The 25585-nt window shown below is 36.1% G+C and overlaps 5 protein-coding genes and 1 pseudogene across 13 annotated transcripts; 2 read left to right on the top strand and 4 right to left on the bottom strand.

The window, feature by feature from the left end:
* Window positions 1-25: 25 nt before the first annotated feature.
* On the bottom strand, window positions 26-3453 carry GSTL2 (glutathione transferase lambda 2). Of its 4 annotated transcripts, none has more exons than XM_023670634.2 (10): window positions 3191-3453; window positions 2767-2841; window positions 2558-2618; window positions 2322-2408; window positions 1521-1619; window positions 1344-1437; window positions 1178-1254; window positions 831-938; window positions 547-627; window positions 26-255 (listed from the first exon to the last, which is right to left on the bottom strand). In XM_023670634.2, exons 1-10 carry the CDS (start codon window positions 3385-3387, stop codon window positions 244-246), a joined length of 891 nt encoding a protein of 296 aa, XP_023526402.2. In that variant the 5' UTR covers window positions 3388-3453; the 3' UTR covers window positions 26-243. The 4 variants fall into 4 exon arrangements, with proteins under 4 accessions (XP_023526402.2, XP_023526395.2, XP_086981736.1 ...); XM_023670627.2 differs by having other exon boundaries at window positions 1344-1443; window positions 3191-3450; XM_087125610.1 differs by having other exon boundaries at window positions 1344-1443; window positions 2563-2618; window positions 3191-3331.
* A 612-nt stretch (window positions 3454-4065) lies between these two features.
* Window positions 4066-8190, bottom strand: LOC111781318 (Protein phosphatase 2C family protein). 2 transcript variants are annotated; one of them, XM_023661851.2, is made up of 5 exons: window positions 7399-8190; window positions 6718-7259; window positions 5505-5887; window positions 5176-5412; window positions 4066-4643 (listed from the first exon to the last, which is right to left on the bottom strand). In XM_023661851.2, exons 2-5 carry the CDS (start codon window positions 7040-7042, stop codon window positions 4419-4421), a joined length of 1170 nt encoding a protein of 389 aa, XP_023517619.1. In that variant the 5' UTR covers window positions 7043-7259; window positions 7399-8190; the 3' UTR covers window positions 4066-4418. The 2 variants fall into 2 exon arrangements, with proteins under 2 accessions (XP_023517619.1, XP_023517626.1); XM_023661858.2 differs by having other exon boundaries at window positions 5505-5872; window positions 7399-8189.
* A 234-nt stretch (window positions 8191-8424) lies between these two features.
* LOC111789577 (Nitrilase/cyanide hydratase and apolipoprotein N-acyltransferase family protein) lies at window positions 8425-12553 on the top strand. Its single transcript, XM_023670223.2, has 9 exons — window positions 8425-8709; window positions 9238-9374; window positions 9688-9816; window positions 10024-10082; window positions 10282-10394; window positions 10471-10563; window positions 10700-10802; window positions 11852-11934; window positions 12283-12553. The coding sequence occupies exons 1-9, from the start codon at window positions 8488-8490 to the stop codon at window positions 12322-12324; spliced, it is 981 nt and encodes a 326-aa protein (XP_023525991.2). The 5' UTR covers window positions 8425-8487; the 3' UTR covers window positions 12325-12553.
* A 957-nt stretch (window positions 12554-13510) lies between these two features.
* On the bottom strand, window positions 13511-17129 carry LOC111807721 (uncharacterized; annotated as a pseudogene). Its single transcript, XR_015422650.1, has 6 exons — window positions 16989-17129; window positions 16468-16598; window positions 15460-15811; window positions 14431-15299; window positions 14071-14293; window positions 13511-13780 (listed from the first exon to the last, which is right to left on the bottom strand). The product of XR_015422650.1 is annotated as an uncharacterized LOC111807721 (transcript).
* Window positions 16989-21754, top strand: LOC111807713 (LisH/CRA/RING-U-box domains-containing protein). Its single transcript, XM_023693559.2, has 7 exons — window positions 16989-17374; window positions 17778-17972; window positions 18811-18933; window positions 20133-20318; window positions 20871-21004; window positions 21328-21514; window positions 21607-21754. The coding sequence occupies exons 1-7, from the start codon at window positions 17060-17062 to the stop codon at window positions 21706-21708; spliced, it is 1242 nt and encodes a 413-aa protein (XP_023549327.1). The 5' UTR covers window positions 16989-17059; the 3' UTR covers window positions 21709-21754.
* Window positions 21755-22420: 666 nt separating this feature from the next.
* LOC111800490 (uncharacterized) lies at window positions 22421-25366 on the bottom strand. 4 transcript variants are annotated; one of them, XM_023684217.2, is made up of 7 exons: window positions 25260-25366; window positions 24964-25075; window positions 24212-24251; window positions 23935-24030; window positions 23465-23658; window positions 23301-23381; window positions 22421-23150 (listed from the first exon to the last, which is right to left on the bottom strand). In XM_023684217.2, exons 2-7 carry the CDS (start codon window positions 25068-25070, stop codon window positions 22556-22558), a joined length of 1113 nt encoding a protein of 370 aa, XP_023539985.2. In that variant the 5' UTR covers window positions 25071-25075; window positions 25260-25366; the 3' UTR covers window positions 22421-22555. The 4 variants fall into 4 exon arrangements, with proteins under 4 accessions (XP_023539985.2, XP_086981519.1, XP_023540002.2 ...); XM_087125393.1 differs by having other exon boundaries at window positions 25284-25357; XM_023684234.2 differs by having other exon boundaries at window positions 24212-24462; window positions 25284-25302.
* Between the last annotated feature and the right edge of the window lie 219 nt (window positions 25367-25585).

The raw sequence follows: 25585 nt of genomic DNA, 5'->3' as shown, positions 1-25585 counted from the left end.
TCAACCAACCAACCAAAGGAGTTCCTTTGAGGGAAATTGGACTGTATTAGTAAGAGTTGTTTCAAAGGAGCGTTTTTAGACAGATTCGTTTTGGTTCTTTCAATAATCCATCTAAAAAAATGAACAAGGTGCTCCTTTCCTTTAGTTAAATAATAAGTTATCTCATTACAAGAAGCAACATCACACGTGATGGCACAGTGTTCACTTGACCATTGCCATGGGGACCCTCTGCTGCTGTGGCTTTCACGAAGGGCTCTGCACAGCAAAAAGAAAAAACCATATGATAATCATTTCAATCAATTCATCAAATTTATCTAAACTTCTTTTCATTCTCATGATTCAATTCTTTAATAATTGTTGCGCACATTGGCTTTAGAAAAAGTTCATCCATTCACGTGATAAAAGATGGATTTAAAATGCAATTGGTAGCCTCTAAAGTAGATCTAAAGTTACCTCTACGTCTAACAGATAGTCGAGATGTGTTCAAGTTGATCCTAACCTTCACAATTTTTTTTAAAAAAATATTGGAATATTAGAGAGTATTACCAAAAACCGCTTCTTAAAGTTATCAACATGCTCCCGTGGATCGCCCTTCGTTTGTTGGTAACCCTCGATCTTGTTCATCTCCTAAGAAACAGAAAGTGAGCCAATATTTTGGGAAAAAGTTGTTCAGATATTATTCATTTTACAAGAAATGATGAGATCAATGTATGAAAATCATGATTTATAGCCATCCCAATTGCTCTTGGTTACATCATTCACAAGTCTTATGATCGAGGAAGAGTAAACTAAGAAAGTTCTTAAAGATCAGAAAGGGATGTTCTCAGTACCTCAATCCAAGCTGCCAGCTTTGGCCTGCCAGCCGTGATATCATATGTTTTTACTTCCAATAAGAACGGCTGATACCTTTCAATAAACGGAGCATAAGCTATATCCACCTGAGAGCCAACAAAAATTATACCATATATAATTTATGGGACAACATCGGTAACAACCCAAACCCACCGCTAATAGATATTGTCCGTTTTGGATTTTTCTTTCTGAATTTTCCCTCAAGATTTTAAAACACGTCTAATAAGGAGAGGTTTCCACACTCTTACAAAGAATGTTTCGTTCTCCTCTCTAACCGACGTGGGATCTCACAACATCCATCAACGTAATTGAAGACGTTACTTACCAAACTAAACTGACCTAGAAAAAATGGGCCATCTCCATATTTTGAAAGAGCTGATTCGATGTAGTCGAAGGCCACGTCTGAGAAAAGATATATCATTTCAATGATTCAACTTGGTTTTCGTGTAAAAAGGACATGGAAAAGGAAGAAGCTGCTGCTAATATCTTACCAGCTTCATTTCGGTCTCCTTTAAATGAAGACACCACGGATCCCCTGAAAGAGTTCACGTAGTTCATCAATTCTTCAGCAAACTCTCTCCTTCCCTGATCCTATATATTCAGATTTAGGATGCTTCCGTACTAATGGATATTTAACTCAAGCTGATGAGGCATTAAAAAATTCTTACCTCAGGAAATAATGAAGGCCCCTCAAAATTGCTGTCAATATATCTAATCAAGTCAAGACTCTCTCCTTTGACCTCATTATTATGTTCAAGAGCTGGCACCTGCACTAATAATCGGAAGTCAAAAACATCAAAGAGGAAATAGATAGACAGCAGCTTATTTTGTTATTTCCCCTTCATGGACAAATAAAACTTAATTGTTGTTATTTGACTAACATGATTATAATTCATATATGGTGAGATCCCATATCGATCGGGGTGAAGAACGAAACATTTTTTTTAAGGGTGTGGAAACCTCTCCCTAGCAGACACATTTTAAAAACCTTAAGAGGATATTGTCCTCTATGGGCTTTCCCTTTTAGGCTTCCCCTCATCGATTGGAGAAAGAAACGAGTGCTAACGAGGACGCTGGGGCCTCGAAAGGAGGTGGATTGTGAGATCCAACATCAGCTAGAGAGAAGAACAAATCATTCTTTATAAGGTGTGGAAACCTCTCCCTCGCAGACACCTTTTAAAAACTTTGAGGGGATATTATCCTCTTTGGGCTTTCCCTCCAGGCTTCCCCTCATCTGTTGAAGAAGCGAATGAGTGCCAGCGAGTTCGCTAGGCCCTGAAGGGGGTGGATAATGAGATCCCCACGTCGGTTGGGGAGGAAAACGAAACATTCTTTATAAGGGCGTGGAAACCTCACCTCTCCCTACCTGACACATTTTTAAAAACTTGAGGGGAAGCTCCAAAGGGAAAGCCCAAAGAGGACAATATCTGCTAGCGGTGGACTTGGGCCATTACATTAAAAATCTTTACCTTGTTAGGTGGGTAAACTTTTTCCTTGTACCAAGATGGCCTATCTCGGAGATTTATTGGAACCAATTGTATCTTATTCTGCAAACCCTGCTCCAAAACAATATTATGAACATATGATTAATGTCAGAGAGAGCCATGTTGATTCTCAAAATGCATCAAAAGAGACAATAACCTGACATGAGAAACAACAAAACATGCCTAATAGTGAAAGTTGTTTGGCGAGTGAGAGAAATAACCTTACAGTTCCGAGTAATCCAAACACGCTGCGCATAAGGGCATGTATAAGATATGTAAAGCCTACAATGTTGAAGAAAATAGCAGGATTATCAGCATCACATAGACATCCAAACGAAGCATAAAATCGGCACAGCATTTGTATAAATAACAAGGAATTTGCATATGATAAAATGAATGTTAAGAATGGATGCCTGAAAACTGAACCAACCTCGTTGTTCCATCAAAGATAGGAGGTGGTTCTGAAGCCGAAGTGAGGGCTGGGGGAAGAACTTCCTGAAAAGCTCTTTCACGCACGAAATAAAAGGTGAAAACACAAATAGATATCTAAATCAAATCACTAATATAGATTCAACCAAATCGCTTCTCTTATTTAGAACTTTGCAACTTTTCCTATGAACCGTCAAGAAAATTATTGAACTCAAAATTGTACTATCAATTTTGTAATAGAATCTTAATCCTCAATTCCGTTAAATTTCTTATGCCTTCCAACATTCAAATACCCCGAAAATCATTCGGTTCGATAGCATTCGGGAAAAACAAAAAACAAAAACAAACAAACTTAACATTCGCTATTCGAAGGAACAGAAAGAATTTCATTATAACAGAGAAGGAAGGGAATAAGCTAAACATACTCAGCAGCAGACATTTTCACAGAAATTACAGGTCTGGCTGTTCTTCGAGATACTTGTCTTTGAAGCTTAAGAGGAGAAATAATGATGCTGGAGAAGCTTAATCTCGGGGATGAAAACGGAATGCAAGGAAGTGAAACATCTGAGCAAGACGATGGCTGTGAGACGCCGATGGAGCTGCCGAGTGTCCAAGTCGCCATGATTATGATACGAATTGCTCAGTTTCTTTTCTATTTGTTGATAATATTATGAGCAGTTCTTGGTGCACGCTGCAAGATGAAAAAATAAAAATATTATTTATCAATTAGATACTCATATATTACCAAGATTAGATTGTGAAATTTATACTCATATATTATTTATCAGTTCTTAGCTTTCTCTAGGATTGTGAAATTTTACCAAGATTAGATTAGATACTCATATATAATTTTAGTTCTTCAAACATTTATTTGTTTATTTTTAAATATTTAATTAAATTTTGCAAATCTCTCTTCATATATATATTTTTTCAAAAATTACTTTTTGAAATAAAATATATATTTTTAATACATTCAACAAGACATTCATTATCATCTAAAAAAAAAAAAAAAGATATTTAATACTCATACATTTAACTAATAGAATTCTTGAGTATACCCATTGTCTGTGTTCGGCTATAGCGGCGATCCCTGAATCTCGAGCCACGTAGCATTTCAACTCAGTTCCAACAATGCACTTTTCGGACCGAGAAAGCGGGACTGCTTGACGTTGTTACTCATTTTTATGATCCAGGTGGATTAAAATTTGGTTTGAAAATTGAAATATATATATATATATATAAAGTAGGGATTGAAGAGTCATGAAATATTATCTATGTCTCTATAGAATTGAGAGAAATGTGAATAAGGAGAATTTCTTAAGAGGGAAAACAGTGGTGGTGCTTGCTGCTATACATGAAAAAGGAAAACACAAAAGTAAAAAAGAAGAAAAAATAAAGAGGGGAAGGGGAAGGGGAATGGGTAATAGAGAAAAGGGGTCATGGTGGTTTCCAATTTTTCCTCTTCTGAACACAAAACAAAAAAATAAAAAAAAAATAAAAATAAAATAACAACTTTTGCAATACAAATGAGAAAAAAATGGGGGGAATGGAATGGAATGGAATGGAATGGATGTATGTAAAAGCACATGAGATGACACCTGCTGCTGCTCATTCATATCATGATGATGATGATGCTAATAACGCTTCAACAAACTACGATCTAGCCAGGATACCAGAACCTCCTCTGATTGAAAGCATCGGTCCGTAGCTCGGACTTCGACTAATCAAATGCGAATCCAGGAACAATACTACAACAGTTATGTCGTCGTGAAAATGCCTTCTTACCCCGCGGTCGATCTTCTTCAAGTCTGTGTATCTCATTTCTCTTTTCTTTGCAGCTCCATGAAGGGCCGCTTTAACCAGTTTCCTTGCAACCCCCTGTAATAATTAAGTTAGATTACCAACTTTTAATATTGTATTTAATACGTCCTTGAAGTGAAGCTCGCCAATGGAAAGAAATCTTTTCTACAGTGAGAGGTAGTCTACTCGAATGTAGAGAGATGGCTATTATCTGAATAAACCAAGAAAGATGTATGGTCTAATGAGACTAGTAGTATGAAATATTTACTCATGGGTGGGGCAAGTTCTATTCTAGTTCATGGTTTCTCTTGGCTAGAGATCGATTTTCAAGAAATAGTAAATGGTCTTCTCAATACACAAAATGTACGACTTCCTAGGAATTTCAATTGCACTTGTTCATCATCACGGTAGGCATTGGGTTCAAGCTTTTCCTAGCCCTTTCTCATCAATGGACTCCTAACGTATATGAAGGAGTGCGGTTCGTTCGATAACTTCCTACCATCTCTGAGATGTTTGGATTTTTCAAAACTTCATGGTCATTCAGAAGAGAAATACTATCCCAAGAAGCAAACAGAAGAGCCAAGCAAAGATAGAGCAAAAGAAAACATACGTTACGTGGACAACTATGGACGATGTCGACAGCTTCCTGATTGCTTATATACTCCCAAAGACCATCTGAAGCAAAGATAAGGAACTGATCCTCCGGATACAGTTTCTGCACTACAATAGCAGGCTCGGCTTTAAGAATTGGCTTGTGGAATGGTTCTGGTAATCTGAACTTGGGCAAGAGAGGCTCTCGGTTGAACTCTGTTTTCTTCAGATAAGCATCACCAAGGGATCTTGAGACCTACATCACCAGGAGAGTGATACTTTCTAGTAGGGAAATGATTTTGTAATTTTATATCAAGAACAAACGAACGAACAAACAAACAAACAAACCTGTATAACACCCTTCACGCGCCACACCTTGTGCTTTAGCACAACGATCTGCGGATCACCGGGATGCAACGAGTGCAACTCCTCTCGCACAGATTCAATACTAGCATTGTGCTCAGATGACAATTGGATGGCTTTAACCTCTTTATGAGTTTTTTCAAATCTTCCCAACACCACTCTAGAATCTCCAGCATTTGCAATATACAGTAATCCACAACATATTATGCCTACCAAACAGCATGAACCAACCGAAGCAATTTGAGGCTTACTAAGCCATTGTTTCTTTACAAGAGACAAAAATTCCTCCTCTGTCTCCAAGAATGCTTTGTTTATAATTTCAGCAGATACTCCCCGATTTTCTGGAATAAATTCTGCACCATGAAAAGCTGTCAAATGTAAACATTCCAATTAGCTATATAATGAAAATTGGTAGGAGACCATAAAACCACTCACTAACTCACAACCACTCTCCAGGAAAGACCAATATACATCTTTCCTTCCATCATTTGCTTTCGGAACTCTATACTAATTTCCGCTACGATCTAGATGCTTTAGGTACAAGAACATACTTTCGATTCCCGTATTGAAGATTCCCAAAACATTTGATAAGTCACCGAATTCGGAATCGAAAGAATAATGTCACTTTCCTCTAAACCTCTAAATCAGCAATAGCAAGTTCAACATATTGTTGAAGGCAAGATACTTTTGGTCGAACGAAAATGTTTGAGGTCCACAAATCATCTCTCGTTCTATTTTACTCGTTTTGACAAAAAAAGACAAATTTCACAGGATGCAATGGTTTCTCTCAAGCACAGAAAACATTCATTTCCACTTAATAGTTCCTTGCATATGGCGCAATCTCATGTCCTTCAGCTGAGACAATCAAATCCTTCTCTAATCCATCATATAAGTCAATGTTGAGTATATATAGAAAAGAAACAGAACCCGTTTCATTGACCGATGGAATAGAATACAAAAGGAAGTCCTTCCTGTCAAATAGTTACAAAAATTAACTCCATTCTGATAAAATGATGAAGCAATATTCATGTCTCATGATCAGGATCCGTTAACAGTGATTCTCCCTCAGGGTGCATCGACACACTTTTCAAAAGTCATCACAAACTCGATATTAGACTACAAACTTAGATGTTGATCTAACTAGGACAATCAAATGATATGCACAGAAACATTCTGCATAAGTAAATGTAAGACTTACTCTTCATGTTATTGAACAGACGATCACTTATGAATTCTGCAGCTTCAGGTCCTCCATGGCCATCATAGATTCCAACGAACGTCCCAATGGGACCTGATTCAAATGAGCTCAGTGGCCCTGACTCGAGTTGGCTACGATCTTCCAACAAATTATTTGCCTGAATAACCGCCATTGAGAATTCCCCATTAATATGGCGGCCAGAATCCTTGTACCATAACAATCCATCAACCCGACCACTCGCATCCCCACCTCTGCTGGAATTTTCACCTTCAACAGAAGGTTTCCAGCAAGGTGATACAATCTTCATCAAAGTTTCTGATACCATCCCTTACATATTCTCACCCAAATGATCCAGCACCAAAAACCATTCTTCGAACCGAGCAGAAGGATAGTATTAAAATCAAAAGTTCGCTTGATTTCGTTCACAAATATAGGAATCGAAATAACAAGTTTCAGATATCAGAAAGCCATTGATCAGAGCAGACACCATTAATGTTTCAATCAGAAAACATTGAGTTTCTTGATGGCTATACGTAGGAAAACTGCAAACACAATGGCACAACAAATGAAAAGACAATTCAAAATTCACAATATAGAACAGTATATAACTAAAATTGAATCGCTAAGTTTACAAAATTGAACCTATGAACCATAAAGAATACAAAAACACCAATAACAAACCTTGATCACTGATTTCCGATAGATCTTGCAGGCCCTTTTCTGCAGAACTGCTCAATTACAGATGGATGAACATATTATATGATGAACTAAAAAAGGGAATCGATTAAAAGAAATTCGGGTGTTCTGACAGAAGGAAAAGAACTGTCAGAACGTTGAAACGGGTAGATCTGAAAAGAGAGAATTCCTGAAGCTTAATTGGCCCTCCTCCTCCTCAGGGTCCTTCCTTCTCTTTTCTATTTTCTTTTTTTCTTTTTTCTTTTTCTGTTTCTTTGAGCCAAAGAAACAGATGGATCACTCTCCAACAACAGAACCCCTTGGTTTGGAAACAATTTAAGAAACTAAAAAAGGAACCTCCCTCTCGGAGGGCTCTTCTTGGCTGACTAAATCAGGCACTTTTCGGTTACGGTTTTCTAATTTATTGCCCGGACTTTTTGACTTTGACCTTCAACGAATCCGCCATTCTTGGCAAAAAGGAAGAATAGCAAAAACCCTAAGAAAATATGAATCGAAGCAATTCCAAAAACAAACAAAAGAAAAGATCCTCAGATCACTTTCTCGAGAAAATGAGGGTAAATTTTCCGGGAAAAGTTAGGAGAGAGAAATCGAAAAGGAGAGGATCGAGAAATGAAATGATAAACCCTTCGAATTCAAAATCAAATGTAGAATCGTTTGCCGTCGATTCATTCAGAAAGGTACTGATCTGGCACAAACATCTGGCATTCGAATATTCAGAAATTCCATTTCGCATACATTCTTCCATTTTCAATCGCTTACTTTTTGATGCACTGCATAAAATTTAAAATATACATATTATTATTTAAATATGTATATTCTTTTTTTTGTTAAAAGTATGTTCGAATTTTATAATTTAAATAATGCAAATTACAAAAAAAAAAAAATATATATATATATATATATATATATATATATATATATACATATTATTATTTATATATATTTTTTAATAAATAGAATAGTTGAATTTTTTTGTTAAAATTAAAAAATGTATATAAACGTCGAGGGAAAATTTTCAGCAACGTTTTCGCTCCTTGAAATTTCAGGAAAATATGTGGGTGCGATCAACCTGAGATGTCCGTTTCTCCGTGGCTATCCCCCAATCAGACTCTGATTCGATTCACTATTCCGACTGTTTCAGCTCGAGATCACCTTCCGTTGATTCGTTCGAATTTCGCAACCGCGTTTACCGGTGGATCGGACATGGCAGTTAACTCCATTCGTGTCGCCGTCGCTCAAATGACCTCCATTAACGACCTCTCTTTCAACTTCGCCACATGTTCTCGCCTCGTCAAAGTATGTTAACTCAACAGCACTCTTCGTTGTTTATGTCTTAATCATCATTTTATCTCTGCATTTGGCGATACCTTCAATGTTTTGAAAACCTTTCATAATTGTTCGGAATATTATGAATCAAGGTCGTTGACAGCCTAATTTCTGTTTGAAATGCTTGTTTGAAGTTATTATGGGAGTAAATTATCCATCCTACTGTAGATAGAAAAGAATAAGGAATATAAATCTCTGATTACGAGGTTAGCCTATCGAGATACTACTTTGAGACAATATTCTGCCGTTTTCCGCTGACCGCACGTTTCTTCTTCTTATTCTTATTCTTATAATTTTGCCCGGGTTTTTGTATTATTTGTTATGTGTATGCAATTTATCTTTGTGAAGCTATGAGCTATTGATTAGAAAATGGTGGATTTGATGTCTGAATGATCGATTTATCCAAAAAAAAAAAAAAAAAAAAAAATTAATATTCCTGTTTTGAAATGATTTTGCTTTCAGCTAAACAAGGTAACACGATTATTTACATATTCATAGGAAGCAGTTTCAGCAGGAGCAAAACTGGTATGCTTCCCAGAGGATTTTTCTTTTATGCCTGCCAAAGATGGGGAAGGTCAAAAGATTGCAGAGCCTTTAGACGGACCAATTTTGAATCAGTACTGCTCTTTAGCAAGGTTGTTCATAATTATTCGGCTGTTAAATCTCTTTCTAAGTCACAAAAAAAAAAAAAAAAAAAAAAAAAAAGCGTACTTTTTACTTAAATTTTAATCTCTACCATCATACTATTTTAGGGCATCTTTTTCTTCAAGTTGCTTCTCTATAGATATATTGCAAACACGCATGATTGATAATTCAAATTGGTTTCAGTTCGTGATAATTCAAATTGGTTTCAGTTTGTGGTTATAGGCACAATCTACAGTAACAAATAGTGATTTCATGAACATCTTTTAAACGTCTCCTAATTTCTGTGGACTTCGAGTTTTGCAGAGAATCCAGCATATGGCTATCACTAGGAGGCTTCCAAGAAAAGGGACCTGATGATGAACATTTCTACAACACACATGTCATAGTTGATGACAGTGGAACTATCAGGAGCACTTATAGGAAAATACACTTGTAATGCACTTGCAATTTATTTTATATTAATGCGTGTGTTTGTTAGAGAGAGACGGGGATCATATACTTTTGCGCACTTGATTGAATTATACATTTTCAGTAGTGAAAGTTACTTCATTTGTGTTGGAAGCTAATGTGACTGATGAATAAATTTCCTGCATTATTTTGGATGCTTTGTCTTTATGCTGTGCAATTTTTTATGAAAAGGTTTGATGTCGACGTTCCTGGTGGAAGAGTATATAAAGAAAGCAGCTATACAAAGGCAGGTAACTTCCTTGACATCTTATGAATGCAGAAACGTGTATAATGGTTCACTGTCATTTTCCTTTCTTCATTATGTTAAGAAGCTACCCTAGAGTGGCTACAATGTCAAAGGAATTTGCGGTGAAGCAATGTGGCGCGAGTCAATTTTATTTAATGATTTCAAAAAGTTCTGTTCATCCTAATAAGTTGTTTATATTTTAGGAGAAGACATTGTGGCAGTTGACAGTCCTATTGGAAGACTTGGCCTGACTGTATGCTATGATTTGAGATTTCCAGAGCTCTACCAGCAGTTGAGATTCCAACACAATGCTCAAGTATGAAAAATTCAAGTGTATATTGAGATAAAATTTTCCTAGCTGCTAGCATCTGAATTTGGATAAAAACTGGCAGGTCTTATTGGTTCCTTCAGCTTTTACAAAAGAAACTGGGGAGGCACATTGGGAAATTCTTCTTCGTTCTCGAGCAATTGAGAATCAATGCTACGTAATAGTTCCTTTCAATTCATACACTTGGATACCGGTTTCACTTTTGTTTAAAGGATGTTGGTGGGAATTGACTTTGAAAGTTTGTTATTCCGCTTTATTGCTACTTCTACGCTGATAAAATAAACATTTATCAGGTCATAGCTGCTGCTCAAGCGGGAAAAGCTATTGGGAAAAGAGAGAGTTATGGTGACTCCTTAATCATTGATCCATGGGGAAAAATAGTCGGTCGATTATCTGGTGAGGACCGTTCTTTCGCCTTCTAATTCATTTTTCACCCCTTTTATGGCATGCCAAAAGGCGACACTAATGATAGTCCCACTCACTATGAATCTCATCACCATGAAATGATCTTAAATGTTCTCAGTTACTCTCAGAGATACTAGCAGCCTGCTAGCATTTATTACTTCTTTAAAATCTATGTAAATGAATCAATTCTCCTAAAAAATCAACTTATATTAATGATCTTAGATAGTAAGGAAGCATAATGTCCTGATGTTACTGTAAAGTTATCTCTTAATGTAAACGAGGAGATTCTCTCTAAGATTTATTTTTTATCGTTTTAAAATTTCATCGTGGTCTGATGCCAGGGATGCCTCGGGGTGGCAAATTTTTTTAATGAATAATAGTGTAGTACCAGTTCTGCACTGCTTACAGTAGCTCTAAACTTTTTACCATGCTTACAAATTATTTTCTGCATTGTTTTTTCACTTTACATACTATAAGCAAAGGTTCATCCTGTCGATTTTTTGTAAAAACTCTAACAACGAATAGATAAGGGGTAATTAAACAAAATGTTGGATAAAGTATTGGTCTGCAACTGAAAATTGTTTCAATACTTCAATGTTCTCCATTGAAGATAATAATCAATATTTCTTGAGCTGATACTTTATCTTGTGCCCGAAGTCAAGATGGTGCATATTCTTTTGAAGTTCGACAAGGGAAATAGTTTGTTGAGTGGCCGCAAGTAGAAGCTATTGATGAGGGGATCATTGGTGCTCAATCTTTTACATATCTGCAACAAGCTTGTGGTTATGGCTGTTATAAAGTAAAATACTTTATTAAATTACTAATCACAATTAGTCTGAATAAATGAATTAATAATACTGCATGAAAGAAGGTGATGGAGACCTCCTCGCATTTCATTTGCTTTGCTCATCCTCTTTTATCACTAGAATCATCCGTTTTTGTGGCCAAGACAAGTAGCTGCAACTATAAACCAATTTTTTGTAAACTCTTTGTAGTTTGTTGTGTCAATATTTATCCCTCTCATATTTCATTTATTTCAGATCGATTAGCAACTGGCATTGCTGTAGCAGACATTGATTTTGATTTGATCGAGTCAGTGAGGTCAAGGCTTCCAATTGCCCAGGTAAGTTCAATCAAGTTTATTTACACAGAACCAGTGAAAATGGCTATTATGTTCTGGTTCGATTGTCCTAAAATGTTCATTCAACTATAGTGAAGGTCATTAAAAACATCTTTTTCTTAAATAATTTTTATTAGCGTATAAAACTAGTTGGACTGGTGGGGTTGATTTATAGAAATTTTAATTTCCTCGTCCCCCTCATCTCTTGCGAGGTATTTCTATTTCTTAAAAGAAGTTGCTTTGAATTTCATAAATCACAAGCAACTTCTTTTAAGAAACAGCAATAGCTCGCAAACAACAACGTTATTTCAGAATTTGCCTATTTATTCCATAATTCTGCTTTCTTTTCAGCAACGGAAGCCCTTCGACTTCTGGAAACCAGCATCAATGTGACTCCTTACAGTTCACTCATCCAGGTGCATTTACATTGTTTTTAAGCTATCATACATTTCTTCCTCAACTGGGTGATCAATTTGATGTCTATTTAATGTCAACTGTCTGTATCTATTTAACCTCTAAAAGTGTACAATATGTATGTATTGAGGTTTGTTGGACAAAAAAGATTGAAAGTTTAGAGACTTTTTTGATAGTTTTTAAATAAAATGGACATTTTAAATTCAAATTTAAAAATTTAGGACTATACTACTAATTCAACACTCATCTTTATTTATTTATTTATTATTATCTTTATGTTTAAGAATTTCTTTGTGTTTAAATAGAAATTTTCTTTTTATTGTACGAGTAGAGGTGAGCGTGTGCAATAATAACCTTCCAGTGGACAGAGCACTAATGAGGTAAATTAGTATGGAGTTTAAATATATATATATATATATATACACATATATCAGAATTTTAGTACTGGTATTTGAAATTAAGTTGGATTTTGATTGTACTAATTTCTTAAAATTTGGAACTACTCAACTCTTATTGGTTTTGAAATTTAAGATTTAATGAGAAATCGTACTCAATCTGAACTATTATAATGAAACTCAAAATAAAAAAATTTTAAATTTTAAATTTTAGTTATAAGGAGTCTATTTCAAAATTTTAAATTTTAGTTACCTAAGACTTCTCAAGGACAAAGAATTAATGTTTTTGTACTCTTTGAAGTTGAAAGTTCACTTTTACCATAAGTCTTTTCTTTGACTCGAGGACGGTAATGAATTTAGCCAAAAATCAACCTAAATCAAACCTCTTTTTTAACTGCATTATTATTGGTAGCTAAATATCCTTATGAATTTGCTCTCAAAATATAGCATTACACATTAATCTGAGGACATGGTGAAGATGTAAAAATAGTAAATGTCCTCCATCAGCTATTATTTTTTAAGCTAAAAAGTGGACAATCCTTTCACACAGCGGGACTAATATTTAGTTATATAACCAACATTTTAAAATCAATGTACTATTGAAACCCATTAAAGATAAATTTGGTAGTCCTAAAAGTGAGCTTAGGATTCAGAATTGTCTTTAATGATTTTAGCCATCAGAAGCACTTTTCAAAATTCTATAGCATTTTATTAGAGAAGTAAAAGTAAAAGTGATTTCCCCTAGTAGAAAGTACATTTTTTTAAAAATGATCCTAAATATAATAAATGGCAATCAGTGGAGTAACTCCATACCAAAAATTTACCTTTTGCTCATGAAGATACCCAAAATTCACTTCATACAGCAGCAAAATCCTCTTTTTTCCTTTTTTTTTTTTTTTACTGCAGTCGAAATTCCCACGTGAACTGGGAGGAGCAAGAAATTCAATAGATTTACTCCCAAGTGTGTCTTTCAATATTGTTATCTGACCTTCCTTCAGCAAAATGTTCTCTTCCAATGCCTCTAGCTTTGACAAATAATCCTGAGCACGTCAACCACAAAATTGATGATCGATGGAAGGGATAGAAGAAGAGAAATTTAGAGAGAAAGACACTAGCTAGTTCATATACTTTCCGAGTACAGCTCTCTATACCCAAATAAAATATTAATGGTTAAAAATAAATGTGGAACCATAATAGACAATTAGAATGGATATAACACATGCTAGAACATTCTTAAATTTTCACAAAGTATCAGTCATACAAACTAATGATAAAGCCATCGCATTCAACAAAATTTATCTTCAAGATCAAGTTGACAGCAAGAAACTACCTGAAGTTCGAGATCTTTCATCGTATGAGTAAGGCAGGAAAGGCTATCACCAGGCAGGAAAGGCCATCGCATTCTGGATTTCACATTTTAGCAGGAAAGGCCCTCTTACTGCTGTCACCAGTTCAGCTTGCAACTGCTCCACTTCCAGCTCCTTAGAGTATAGTTTCTCTCTCAATAGTCTTGAAAATAAAGTTTCTGCTTCTAGCTCAGATCTTAAACCATCCTAGGAAGTAAAATAAAACTGTTAAATGTCCCAGCATAGTAAACAAAATCAACTCTATGATTTGTAATGTCAGAATAATGTTCAGAATAATGTTCAGAATAATGTCCCATTTCCGGGGATAATGAGAAATTATTCACCTCTGGATATTGACTATTGAGTTGTAGTGCATTGCTTACACCAAAACTCAGTGAACTGGGATCAGACTCGCTTGCAACAATATAGATAGTTTCTGTAAACTCTTTGTCAAGCTCTCAATCCTATGCTTGAAGCCCCGAATTTTCGTTTCAGATTCAAGAAAAAATTGTCCATCCAAACAATTCTTGATATGCTCTATTCTATGCTCGGTTGGATGAAACCGACCAACTTTCTCTTTGATGAACTCAAGTAAGTTGGAACAAAATTGAGTTGACATTTAGCAATACCAGACCTTGATTTTGAAGATGGTAAACACGAGTTGACATTTCACTATCCAACTTGATGGTTATATCACCACTCTCACTCCCATTGTCTGTAACTTTGATGGGTATATTTTCACCAAGCTCTTTAGAGGTCGCTTTAGGCACAGCATGATGTTGTGAGAGTCTGTTAACAACGGTCTTTGCAATACTTCGAGGTGAGTCATTCCCAAATCCATATTCTCCCACTTCTTCAGACAAGAAACGAGGAAAAGAACATTTAGCTTCTCTTGATGAATAGAATCTGGGTTTATCTGTAGCTGTTGTTGAAGAAGGTGGCAGACACTGTGCTCGAGGAGGCCGCCACCCGTTACTTCTCTGAGAATACTTATTCATGGATCCATTTATTTCCCGATGTTGTTCACCATCAATGTAGCGGGCTAAGACTCCATTTGAAACAGTACTGGAGCTAGTGGAAGAATTTCCTGACGAATCATAGCAAGTTCTGGAGCATGGCCTAACAGGTCCCGAGCTATGGTAATCATTTGGCATTTCCATCTGCGCATGCTTTACCTTGAATTTCATCTCTCGAGATGGACTTTGACAAATAGTAAAAACCACGAGATCACAAATTAGACTACAGAATAATATGATAAAAACCAATTAAAAGATATATAATATTCTCCATGCAATTCAGTATACATTTTTCATCAAACTATATGATCTCTGATCGTGATCTTAATATTTATCAGAATAAACATCCTTACCAAGATGACTGTTCACGTTGCCGTCTGGAGCCACTGCTAGCATTACCAGGAGATCTACTTGGATCACTCGAACTATAGAAGTTTATTTGAATGCAGCGGAAGATAATGACCGGGTCCTTCTAAGTTTAGGACTGGTGCTGGACCTTTCACTATCATCTATTTGCTTCCTTGGAACATTGGGGACTACTTCGCTGTCATTTGTTGATGGAAGAGCTAATTTCTTTTTTCCCATTGCAAGTGGCAAACGATCTAAAACATAACTTCTTCATCTTCAGTTCTGATGTTGCTTATTGAAGTTTCTGTCCTTCAATCCCAATACTTTTCTCTATACCGTGTCTAATACATTCACTCTAGACCTAAAGAAAAGCATCATTAATGGAGAGACACAGGAAGCAAATGTTGAAGATACAAGCATAAATACAAAATTCTACCATTAGAACGACGAAAATTTTCGACACATAGAAGAATGATAGAGAGATCGTTTCACTAACGAAGATGACTAGACTTGGAAATTATCCAAAACGAAAGTTTACAACGTCACCATGTACAAACCGCGAAAAAATGCAGAACAGTTCAAAATCTGGATTTTCATTCACAGTGTTTCAATCTTACGAAAAAGTGTTTCATGGAATCCAGATTTTCATTCACAGTGTTTTATTTGGTCGTCGATAAATTATACACGATAACAAAACAGAGGTTGTAAAAACGACTCGTCGAGAACAAAACCAAACCCGAACAACAACGCATTCAGCTCTGATCGAGTCAATTTCCTCTCTCACTGCTACATTTCCTTCCATCAATAAAGAAACTCCAGAACAACAGAAAACCGAAGAGAAAATTGCACGTTCTCACTTCACTCACTATTCGATATGCTAAACAGCAAGGACAGTGACGACAAAATCCTCCTCAACTTCATAAAACTATAGAGATTCAGAAAGTACATGAAAAACAACTCACAAATAATATCGAACTGATTGCAGAAATCAAAACAGCCATAAATTCGTCAACATACCGAAGACTGCTCGAAGAGTTGCCGGCATCACATGACCGGCGACACAGGAATTACAGTTCGGCGACAGTGATTGAGTGAGAATATTGCGTCGACCCAACGTCCATTGTCAAGATTTCTCTTCCTTCGCTTTCCTGTTGCATCATGGAAAGGATAATTTTTGTCCGAAGGTATTATTTATATCTTTTTTTGGTCCCGCTAAAAAAAAAAAATATATATATATATATATATATATATATATTAAATTAAAATAAGCATTTCATAAAACTTTAATTTGTCATTTATTTCGAAAATTATAATATTATTTATTTATTCAAAAATCATAATATTAACTTGTAACATAATATAATTTCAACTATATAATTTTCAAAAGAAATATTAATTAGTATATAAAAGTAAAAAAAAATAATTTATATTAATTAAAATAAATAAAAACAATATATAATTTTGGTTCATATTATGGTAATTATGTACGGAAATCCAAAAATTATAATAATTTTGTTGATCTGATTCATTTCCGGTACCTTTCGTCCAAAACAATTAAAAGAAAATTCCTCTCCAAAATCCACGTCTCTGTTTCTCTCCCTTTGCGTCCATGGAGGTCGATGCCATTCCCAACGGCTCCGCCTCTGAAACCGCCATGGAAAATGCCGCAGCCGCAACGATTAGCCCTACGCCCTCCAAGATTAGCGGATTGGCTGAGTCTCTAAAGCTGGAACATCAATTTCTTAGGGTTCCCTTTGAGCACTACAAGAAGACGATTCGAGCTAATCATCGCGTTGCTGAGAAGGAGGTCTCTGCTGTGATATCCAGCGTTACTGATGCCGCCGATCGCGAAAACATGTCGAGGGAAGAGGCCGTACATCACTTCACTTCGCTTGTATCCAGATTGCAGGGGTTGAAAAGAAAGGTAGTTGGTTCTAGGTTTTCTTTTTTCATTTCTTGTCGTGAACCTTCTTTGTAAATTCTCTTGGAATAGGTCAATCTAGCGACGAATAGCTATTTTTAGGATGTTTCTTTTGCCTTATTTGTAAAAAGAATCACCGTATTGCACCCATGATTTCATCTGATGCTACTCGCGGGCCCGGATTTTCTTGGTGTCGTTGAATATTGATGAAGTATTGAATTGGATTATTTGATGTGGTTCCGGACCAGGGTGATCCTAATATTAAAGTGAGCAAGCACATAAGTCTATACTGGTAGCTAGTGAGAACTGTGCTGTTTAACTAACTGAAAAATATATATATTTGTTTGCCTTTTCTTGATAGACTGATAAGGAAAGAACTCATCTTTCGTTTCTTTTTGTTGTTAAGTTGGAAGAGGGTAGTCGCACCGAGCAGATGCAAGCACAGAAGTGTCGCGCCAGACTCGATCATTTAGAATCGGCTGATGCTGATAATTTGGCGGAATGGAACAGCACACGCTTGAAAAGAATCCTTGTGGACTATATGCTGCGGATGTCATATTTTGACACTGCAGTGAAATTATCAGAGAGCAGCAATATTCAGGTTTTTACACTTGCTTGAATTTGATTGTGTCCAGGTTCTTTTTGTCTGTAAACACTTTGTCTTTAAAGAATTAATGCCTGCACATCATTTATATACTGATTTAACGAGGATACGTTTCGTTTGAAAGAGGTTCTTTATTATAATATTTTGTTCACAAGCATTTGAGGTCAGTGTTACTTTAGTTTAGTTTGTCATATAGATCGTTTTGTTGTTAATTGCTGACCGATCACTTTCTTGCTTCCTTCAAGTAATAGTGTATCTAATGATTAGTATATGCACTAAAAATTTTGGCTGTGGTAAAAGGGGGTACCATCTTTATTTGTCTTGATAAAAAAAAAAGTGTTTCCTGATAAATAAATAAAATAATGATGAATTTTTCATGGCAAATTGAACATGGATAGGAAAGTTTACGACTTCATGGCAGATATTTTATTATTCTAGGTTTCAGTTAAGTGGAATTGAAAAGGGATCCATTTCACACAAGATGGATGTGTATTCTGTAGATGTACTGCAGTTGCATCAACTGATAAAATGCATGCTCTTACATTCTTGTGCTCTTCTTTAATCTGTTTTTTAATCAGAAAATGTATTTTCATTGAGATAAAATGTAAGAATGTTAAAGAGAGCAAAAAAGAAGCACAAGAATGGGATTGTCTAGACCCAATGCTAGCTATACAAAAAAGGGGGTCTAATCGAAAAGCCCTTGTTCTGGTGGAACTCATCTGAGAGTGCATGTAATATCTGTTGATTGTTAAGAAGAATAAGAAAGAAAAAAGGAAAATATTTTTGCATTCTGAAATATGCAATCTACTTTTGACTAGTCAGTCATAAATTTCAGGATCTTGTCGACATTGATGTCTTTCAAGAAGCCAAAAGGGTTATTGATGCCCTTCAGAACAAGGAGATAGCACCTGCACTTTCCTGGTGTTCCGATAACAAGTCGAGGTTGAAGAAGTCCAAGGTATATGTGGTGGTTCTCAAGAGTCTTTCATTTACATAACTGATCCATTCCAAGGTATATCAACAATAATGATGCTGTTGAGTTCTTGTGTTATAATTTGTTTGTCATGTTATGTTTCTTTTAGGCTTGATATGTGTTTTGTTGCAACTGTATTAGAAATTGTTTAATGCTGGGAGTGTAATTGTGTGTGGTTTCTCAATGAAAACTTGGTCATTTATTTATAAAAATTAAAAATAAACAGGTATGGTGTCTCTGTTGGGTTTGTGAATCTTCTGTACCGAATTGGGTTTATTCGAAGGCTATTCCTTATGAAGTAAATTCATGTTTGCTCTTATATTTTCTGAAATTTAGGTAGCTTTTCAAGGTATATGGAATGAATATTAATAATGGATTGTCCTCTCAAAAAATTATTAATGATGTGTTGAGAATTTAATTCTAGAGGAGCATCCAATAATTCATAATTATCATTAGTTGAACATGGCCCGGGGTCAATTTTTTTAACTCCTGAGTTATTGTTTATCTGTTCTATTATGGAAAGAAAAAGGTATTGTTTTTATAAAGATTTTATTTGAAGTACAAGTGTTTTTGATTGATCACTTAATGGATGATTGTTCAAGATCTATTGATATTAGCACTAATTGGTTGTTACCATTAAGTCATGTCAGTTTCTTCAGCATCATACCATTGGTTTTGTAATTGTATCAATATAAAACTAGTTTAAGGATGAAGCATAGACAATGAATTATAGTGTAGTCGTTCAATAAAAACCAATCAAACACTTGAGTATTCAGTTTAGGAATATGTACCAATACAAAACCATTTGTTTATCAAGAACATTGTAACTAGAACCTTTTAGCATTAGGATGCAAAGGTTGTGGGATATTTCCATTCTTGAGAGGATGGGTGAATGTCATTATTGGTTTTGAGAAATTTCTTATTGTAGTGTAATTCATTTCAAATCTGCTCCATTTTAAAAAGAAATTCCACTTTCTCCTTCGTGGATATTCAAATTTATAGCTATAATATTCTCTTACAATATGTGGCAATTAGTTCTATGCTTGTAAAGTACCATGGAGATATTATTGTTCTGTTGCCAATATATTGTCATGTAACTGAATTTTTGGAACGATTTCAAATGCAGTTTTGGGTTACATGAGTTCTTTCAGCTTGCGTAACTTCCTAATTTTTATTGATGACAGAGCAAATTTGAGTTTCAACTGAGGCTTCAAGAGTTCATAGAATTGGTACGAGCTGACAAGAATATGCAAGCTATTACATATGCACGGAAGTACCTTGCTCCCTGGGGAGCCACCCATATGAAAGAACTGCAGCGGGTCATGGCAACATTGGCTTTCAAGAGTAGTACTGAGTGTGCCATATACAAGGTGAATCATCTTCTTGTTTCTATCAGTTTGCACAACTTAATTTCATTAGCGCTTAGAACAGAAAGCTACACCTTTTTTCTGACTAACTAGAATATATATTTTAAAAACTTTATGTTAGTTTGAACTATAAATAATCACTTGAGGAAAATTATATCCTATCGAAGTGACAGTTAGCAATTGTTTTTACTTTTCCCCATGATGACTGAATGCCCGTTCTTCCTCCTCCCCTTGGAGGCCGCTCAGAATTGATTATGATTTACTATTTATGTATAAAATCACAATAATGGTTCGTTTCCTTCCTGTTTCATCATTTTCTACCTCCTAATTCCATTTCCCTTTTGATTCCATCGTGGCTATTAAGAGGGAAACATTATTTGGGAAAATCTTATGTTTGAATATCTGTCCTTCCTGAAAGTATTTTAGATGAAAGTAAGTGCGGTTATCCTAGTCTTCCAGAATATGATGGTTTGTTCTGGCCTTTTGTTTGTTCATGATATCGAACCTTGTACTCTGTCTAAGTTGATATGAAGTGTATTAAATTGTGTTTTGTAGGTCTTATTTGAACCAAAGCAGTGGGATCATCTTGTGGATGTATTTAGACAAGAGTTCTGCAAAATATATGGCATGACACTCGAGCCATTGCTAAATATTTATCTGCAAGCAGGCTTGTCTGCTCTCAAAACTCCGTATCCTTTGTTACTGTCTCATATACGTGTGATTCACATTCACTGCAGTTTAACTCTTTCATCTAATTAATAGACATGCAGAAACAAAAGAAGAAAAAACCCTTAACTTGGCACGCCAACTCTTGTAAAAGTGAGGAGTGCTTCTGAAAATTCTAAGTTGGAGCACTCTCTGGTGCTTGTTCAAGAAGTACCTATAGAAGTTTTTCACCTAGAAGTTTTACTTCCCACAGTCATCTTGAATTTAATCCTAAAAGTGATTGCATCTGAAAGAATCTTTCACTCTTCTAGTATGAATACAGATAAGTTTGCCTTGACCTGCTTAGATACTGCTATGAGGATGATTGCACCAAGGAAGACCCACTATCGCAAGAAAGTTTTAGGAAGCTGGCAGTGCCGTTGCCTTATTCAAAGCAGCATCATTCGAAGCTCGTGTGTTACATAACGAAAGAGCTCATGGACACCGAGAACCCGCCACAAGTGCTTCCGAATGGTTATGTCTACAGTGCCAAGGTTAGTATCATTTTGTTTGCATAAGATAATCTGAAAATTTACCCAAGTTCATTTTGAAATGTTCAGTTTGTGTTTGGTATTGGCGGTGGCAGGCTCTGGAAAAAATGGCCAAGGAAAACAGCGGTAAAATCACATGTCCAAGAACAGGATTTGTGTGCAGTTATTCTGAGCTGGTGAAAGCATACATATCATAGCGTTGCAACATTATTGATAGGTGGAATGCACATTTCCTTTCGTCTCTGTACTTTGTTCCTTTACTGTTGGTGATCAATATGGCCCCATGAACTTGTGGAAACATATTTCAATGTTTAGTAAAAAAAAAAAAAAAAAAAAAAAAAAAAAAAAAAAAACCGTCTATTTTTACAGGAGATATTTCCTTGCATTTTCGGAGAATGATGACATGTAAATTAAACTATAGCTGTGTTCTTTATGCTGCTCTTATCGCTTCACTGGTGGGTGGAAAATTGTAATTTGACTTAGGCATGACATTTAATAGAAGTGGTATTTTTCTATTAACGAAAAGAAATTCTTGGTTATAAAATATACATCCAAAAACATTGCAGATTTTGTAATTAACAGTTCAGTCTGCAAACTTTAGTTTGTGATAATTTGTTTTTGTATTTAAAATTTTAGAAAAATTGTGAACAATTGGCAATAATAGTCCCTACATAATTAAAATAATCACTTATTTTGAATAATGTTTAGTCCTTTGTTCTGTTGCAGACTAACACTAGAAATAATAATGCAAATGATGCTACGAATTGCAATGACCATTGAGATGGTAATTTCAAAGTACCCAAGCCAACTCACAAGAGTTGAAGCTTGATCGAGAAAGTGGCTTTTAATGATAATAAAAAAAGTACTTTTAGAGGATGAACATTTATCGCAACTAAGACGGAAGACAAATAGGCAAAAAATGTGGTGCCAATGAACATTTGAGATGGGATTCAAATCACAGTACAATTCTATTTTAGAAGTCTCTCTTAGGCACAAGTCATTTATATCATATTCCAACGCAAACGCAGAATAATGAACTGTTTATTAAGCAGACTCGCTGCCCCCCCTTGGAGAACCATTATTATCTTCATCGTTTACAGGACTCGCTTCTTCTCTGGGCAATGGACTGGGGCTGTGACTGTAGCCATTTTCTTCCCTCCGATAATTCCTACTTCCACCACCATTGAAGTCCTCGCCTTCATCCATTGGGCTCCTGCTCCTATCCATTGGACTCCTGCTCCCATCTACTGGACTCCTGCTTCTACCTCTTGGACTGATGCTCCTACCTCTTGGACTTCTGCTGCTCCTACCTCTTGGACTTCTGCTGCTCCTACCTCTTGGACTTCTGCTGCTTCTACCTCTTGGACTCCTGCTGCTCCTACCTCTCGGACTCCTGCTGCTCCTACCTCTCGGACTCCTGCTGCTCCTACCTCCTCTTGGACTGTCTCGCTTTCCAGGGGACAGACTGTGTCTTGCTTCTTCTGGACTCCTCTCATCAGGTGTGGGGCTACGTTTCATAGCTTTCGAAGGAGGAGGTGACAAACTATGCCTCTTTGGGCTTGACCTGCCTCTCGGACTCCTTGATCTTTTATCTGATCGTTCAAGGCTTCTCTCTCTTTTTACGGGTGATCTAGAACGACTGTAGACACAATAAACAAATTCTCAGGAAGTTAGTTAATGAAGTCCAAAAGTTCAAAACTGAATCAACAAACTCATGATGTGAGGCAATGTGAAGAAACATGAAAACTTCAATAACAGGATAAATGAAAAAGGTTCAATTGAAACAAACCTGTAGCTACGACCTCTGCTGTAACTACGACTGCGGCTTCTACCACGGCGAGGACTGGGTGAACGTGAGTAACTTCCACGTCTGTACCATACAGTTTTTTCTCAGAATGATAAACAGTAGAAAAAAAAATTAGTGAAGGAAGACAATTTCAAAAGATGACATACTTCAATTTCTTAGGACTGTTCTGGCAATTCTTTTCTATGTGACCCCGTTCACCACAGCGATAGCACTTATTTTTCCAGTCTCCAGCCTTGCAATCTCTAGCCCAGTGGCCATCAATCCCACAGTTAAAACATCGCCCAGTTCCAGGAGGGCCTCTACCAAGATATTCACGAGATCCACCAGGACCACGGGGTACCTATATCAAAATTGGAAAATTTAATGACATTAAAAAATATAAGCAAAATAAACTCACCAGAGCAAGCCAGGAAAAGAACACATAATAGCCTTAGAAAAAAATGAACAAATGTGACTACGAAAAGACTGAAATTGTATGAAGATTGTCTTCCAAGTTCCACGTTCCAAAATAATATTATATTAGCACATACAAGAACAGAAACCACCAAAAGACAACCGTCTGAAAGAAACTACACAGTTTATGAAAGGTTTTGTCTGGAAATATTATGGTACATACCCCTTTAGCTATTTCCACAATGATTCTACTTCCTTGAACATCCCTCCCATTTAAACTATATCTTGCATCGTCAGCATCTCGGGGATCACTAAACTCCTGTTATCAGATGTTTTGAGCAAATAGACCAAGAAAAAATATTACGCTTGCAAAAATTGACAGCAATAGCAAGACAGCAATAGCACCATACAGTAGAGAAAAAGTAAGACAGCAATAGCAACTTTCCTTGAAAGTATAGCCTGAATAATAACGTTGGAAAGAGAGGGAGGGAAATACATACAACAAATGCATAGTCTCGCTTCATATCCACATCGCGTACTCTGCGCAAATTGGTTCCAGAAACAGGTAAGGCCATCATTTGATACAAGTATCGAAGGGTTGACACCTCGCCCCTCATAGATGAACTAAACACCATTCTGACATTCTTGGCATTTCCATAAAAACAGGCAATAACATAATAGAAAGACTCGCCAAATCCACCAAGGGAACCCTCTCACCATAGACCTCCAGGTTTGGCATAAGCCAAAAAACCTTCAACAAGATCACTCAAGTTAAACCACACAGACCCATCAACAATCCACACTTTCACGGATATATCAAAATAGTCATTTACAGTCGTGCACCCAAAAAAAGGGCTTGGTAAATGCCTCAAGAGGTCTCGAGAGAAGTGTCAATTAATAATTTACTCTGATAATGATGTTGGCAATAGCATAACCGGGACAATAGAAGTATACGAGGCATAACTAAACACACATACACTTTTTGAATTCAACAAATTAATGTTAGCACACAAATTCAACCAAGGATGAACAGTATATCCGGCTAGAATCTACATCTGTAAAATACAGCATAGCTAAACACACATACACTTCCAAATTCAACCAAGGATGAACACAATATCCGGCTAGAATCTACATCTGTAAAATACAGCATAGCTAAACACACACACTTATCGAATTCAACAAATTAATGTTAGCACACAAATTCGACCAAGGCTGAACGGTACGGTACATCCGGCTAGATTCTGCATACCTTCCATAACGACTGAACAAGTCATCCAGATCACGGGACCTCGTCCGTGAAGACAGGCGCCCAACGTAGAGCCGAGTACCACCGTAACGATCGTCGTACCTTGGCATTTTATCTACAATTGACAATCGCAGTACCACCACAATCAGTGACAGTATAAACAAACCAGTAACTATTTGTTTAATCTAAATAGAGAGTATATAAAACCTTAATTGCGCTAAAAAAAAAAAAAAAAAAAAAAAAAAAATCAATAGAAAAATGCCATGAATTTTGACTCGAATGATTCGAGGAGAGCAAACCTAGAAAATTCGAAGGAGGCGCACCTGGAAAGAATACGAAACCCTAAATTTCCCGTCTTTAGCATAAAAAAAAATGATTTCCGTAAGCCGCTCCAGATATTTTTATAGTGATTTCTTTTTCTGGAACAGCCGTAGGCCCAATTTTACATATAATAATTGTTGTGGGCTCAATTCTTTGAAGCCGGCCTAAAATAGTGGGCTCAGTTCTTTGGGCTCAATTCTTGTTGTGGGCTCAATTCTTGTGGGCTGCGCCGCCTAAAACAGGTTGATTGGGCTACTTTTAAGCCCAATAGATAACTATTTGGTATTCTTGTATTTTTTAGGTT

This window comes from Cucurbita pepo, chromosome 1 (genome assembly GCF_057944985.1).
Source record: "Cucurbita pepo subsp. pepo isolate OVF chromosome 1, ASM5794498v1, whole genome shotgun sequence".
NCBI lineage: Eukaryota > Viridiplantae > Streptophyta > Magnoliopsida > Cucurbitales > Cucurbitaceae > Cucurbita > Cucurbita pepo.
Note: the sequence above shows the minus strand (reverse complement) of the source record. Positions and strands in the feature narration are given on the sequence as shown.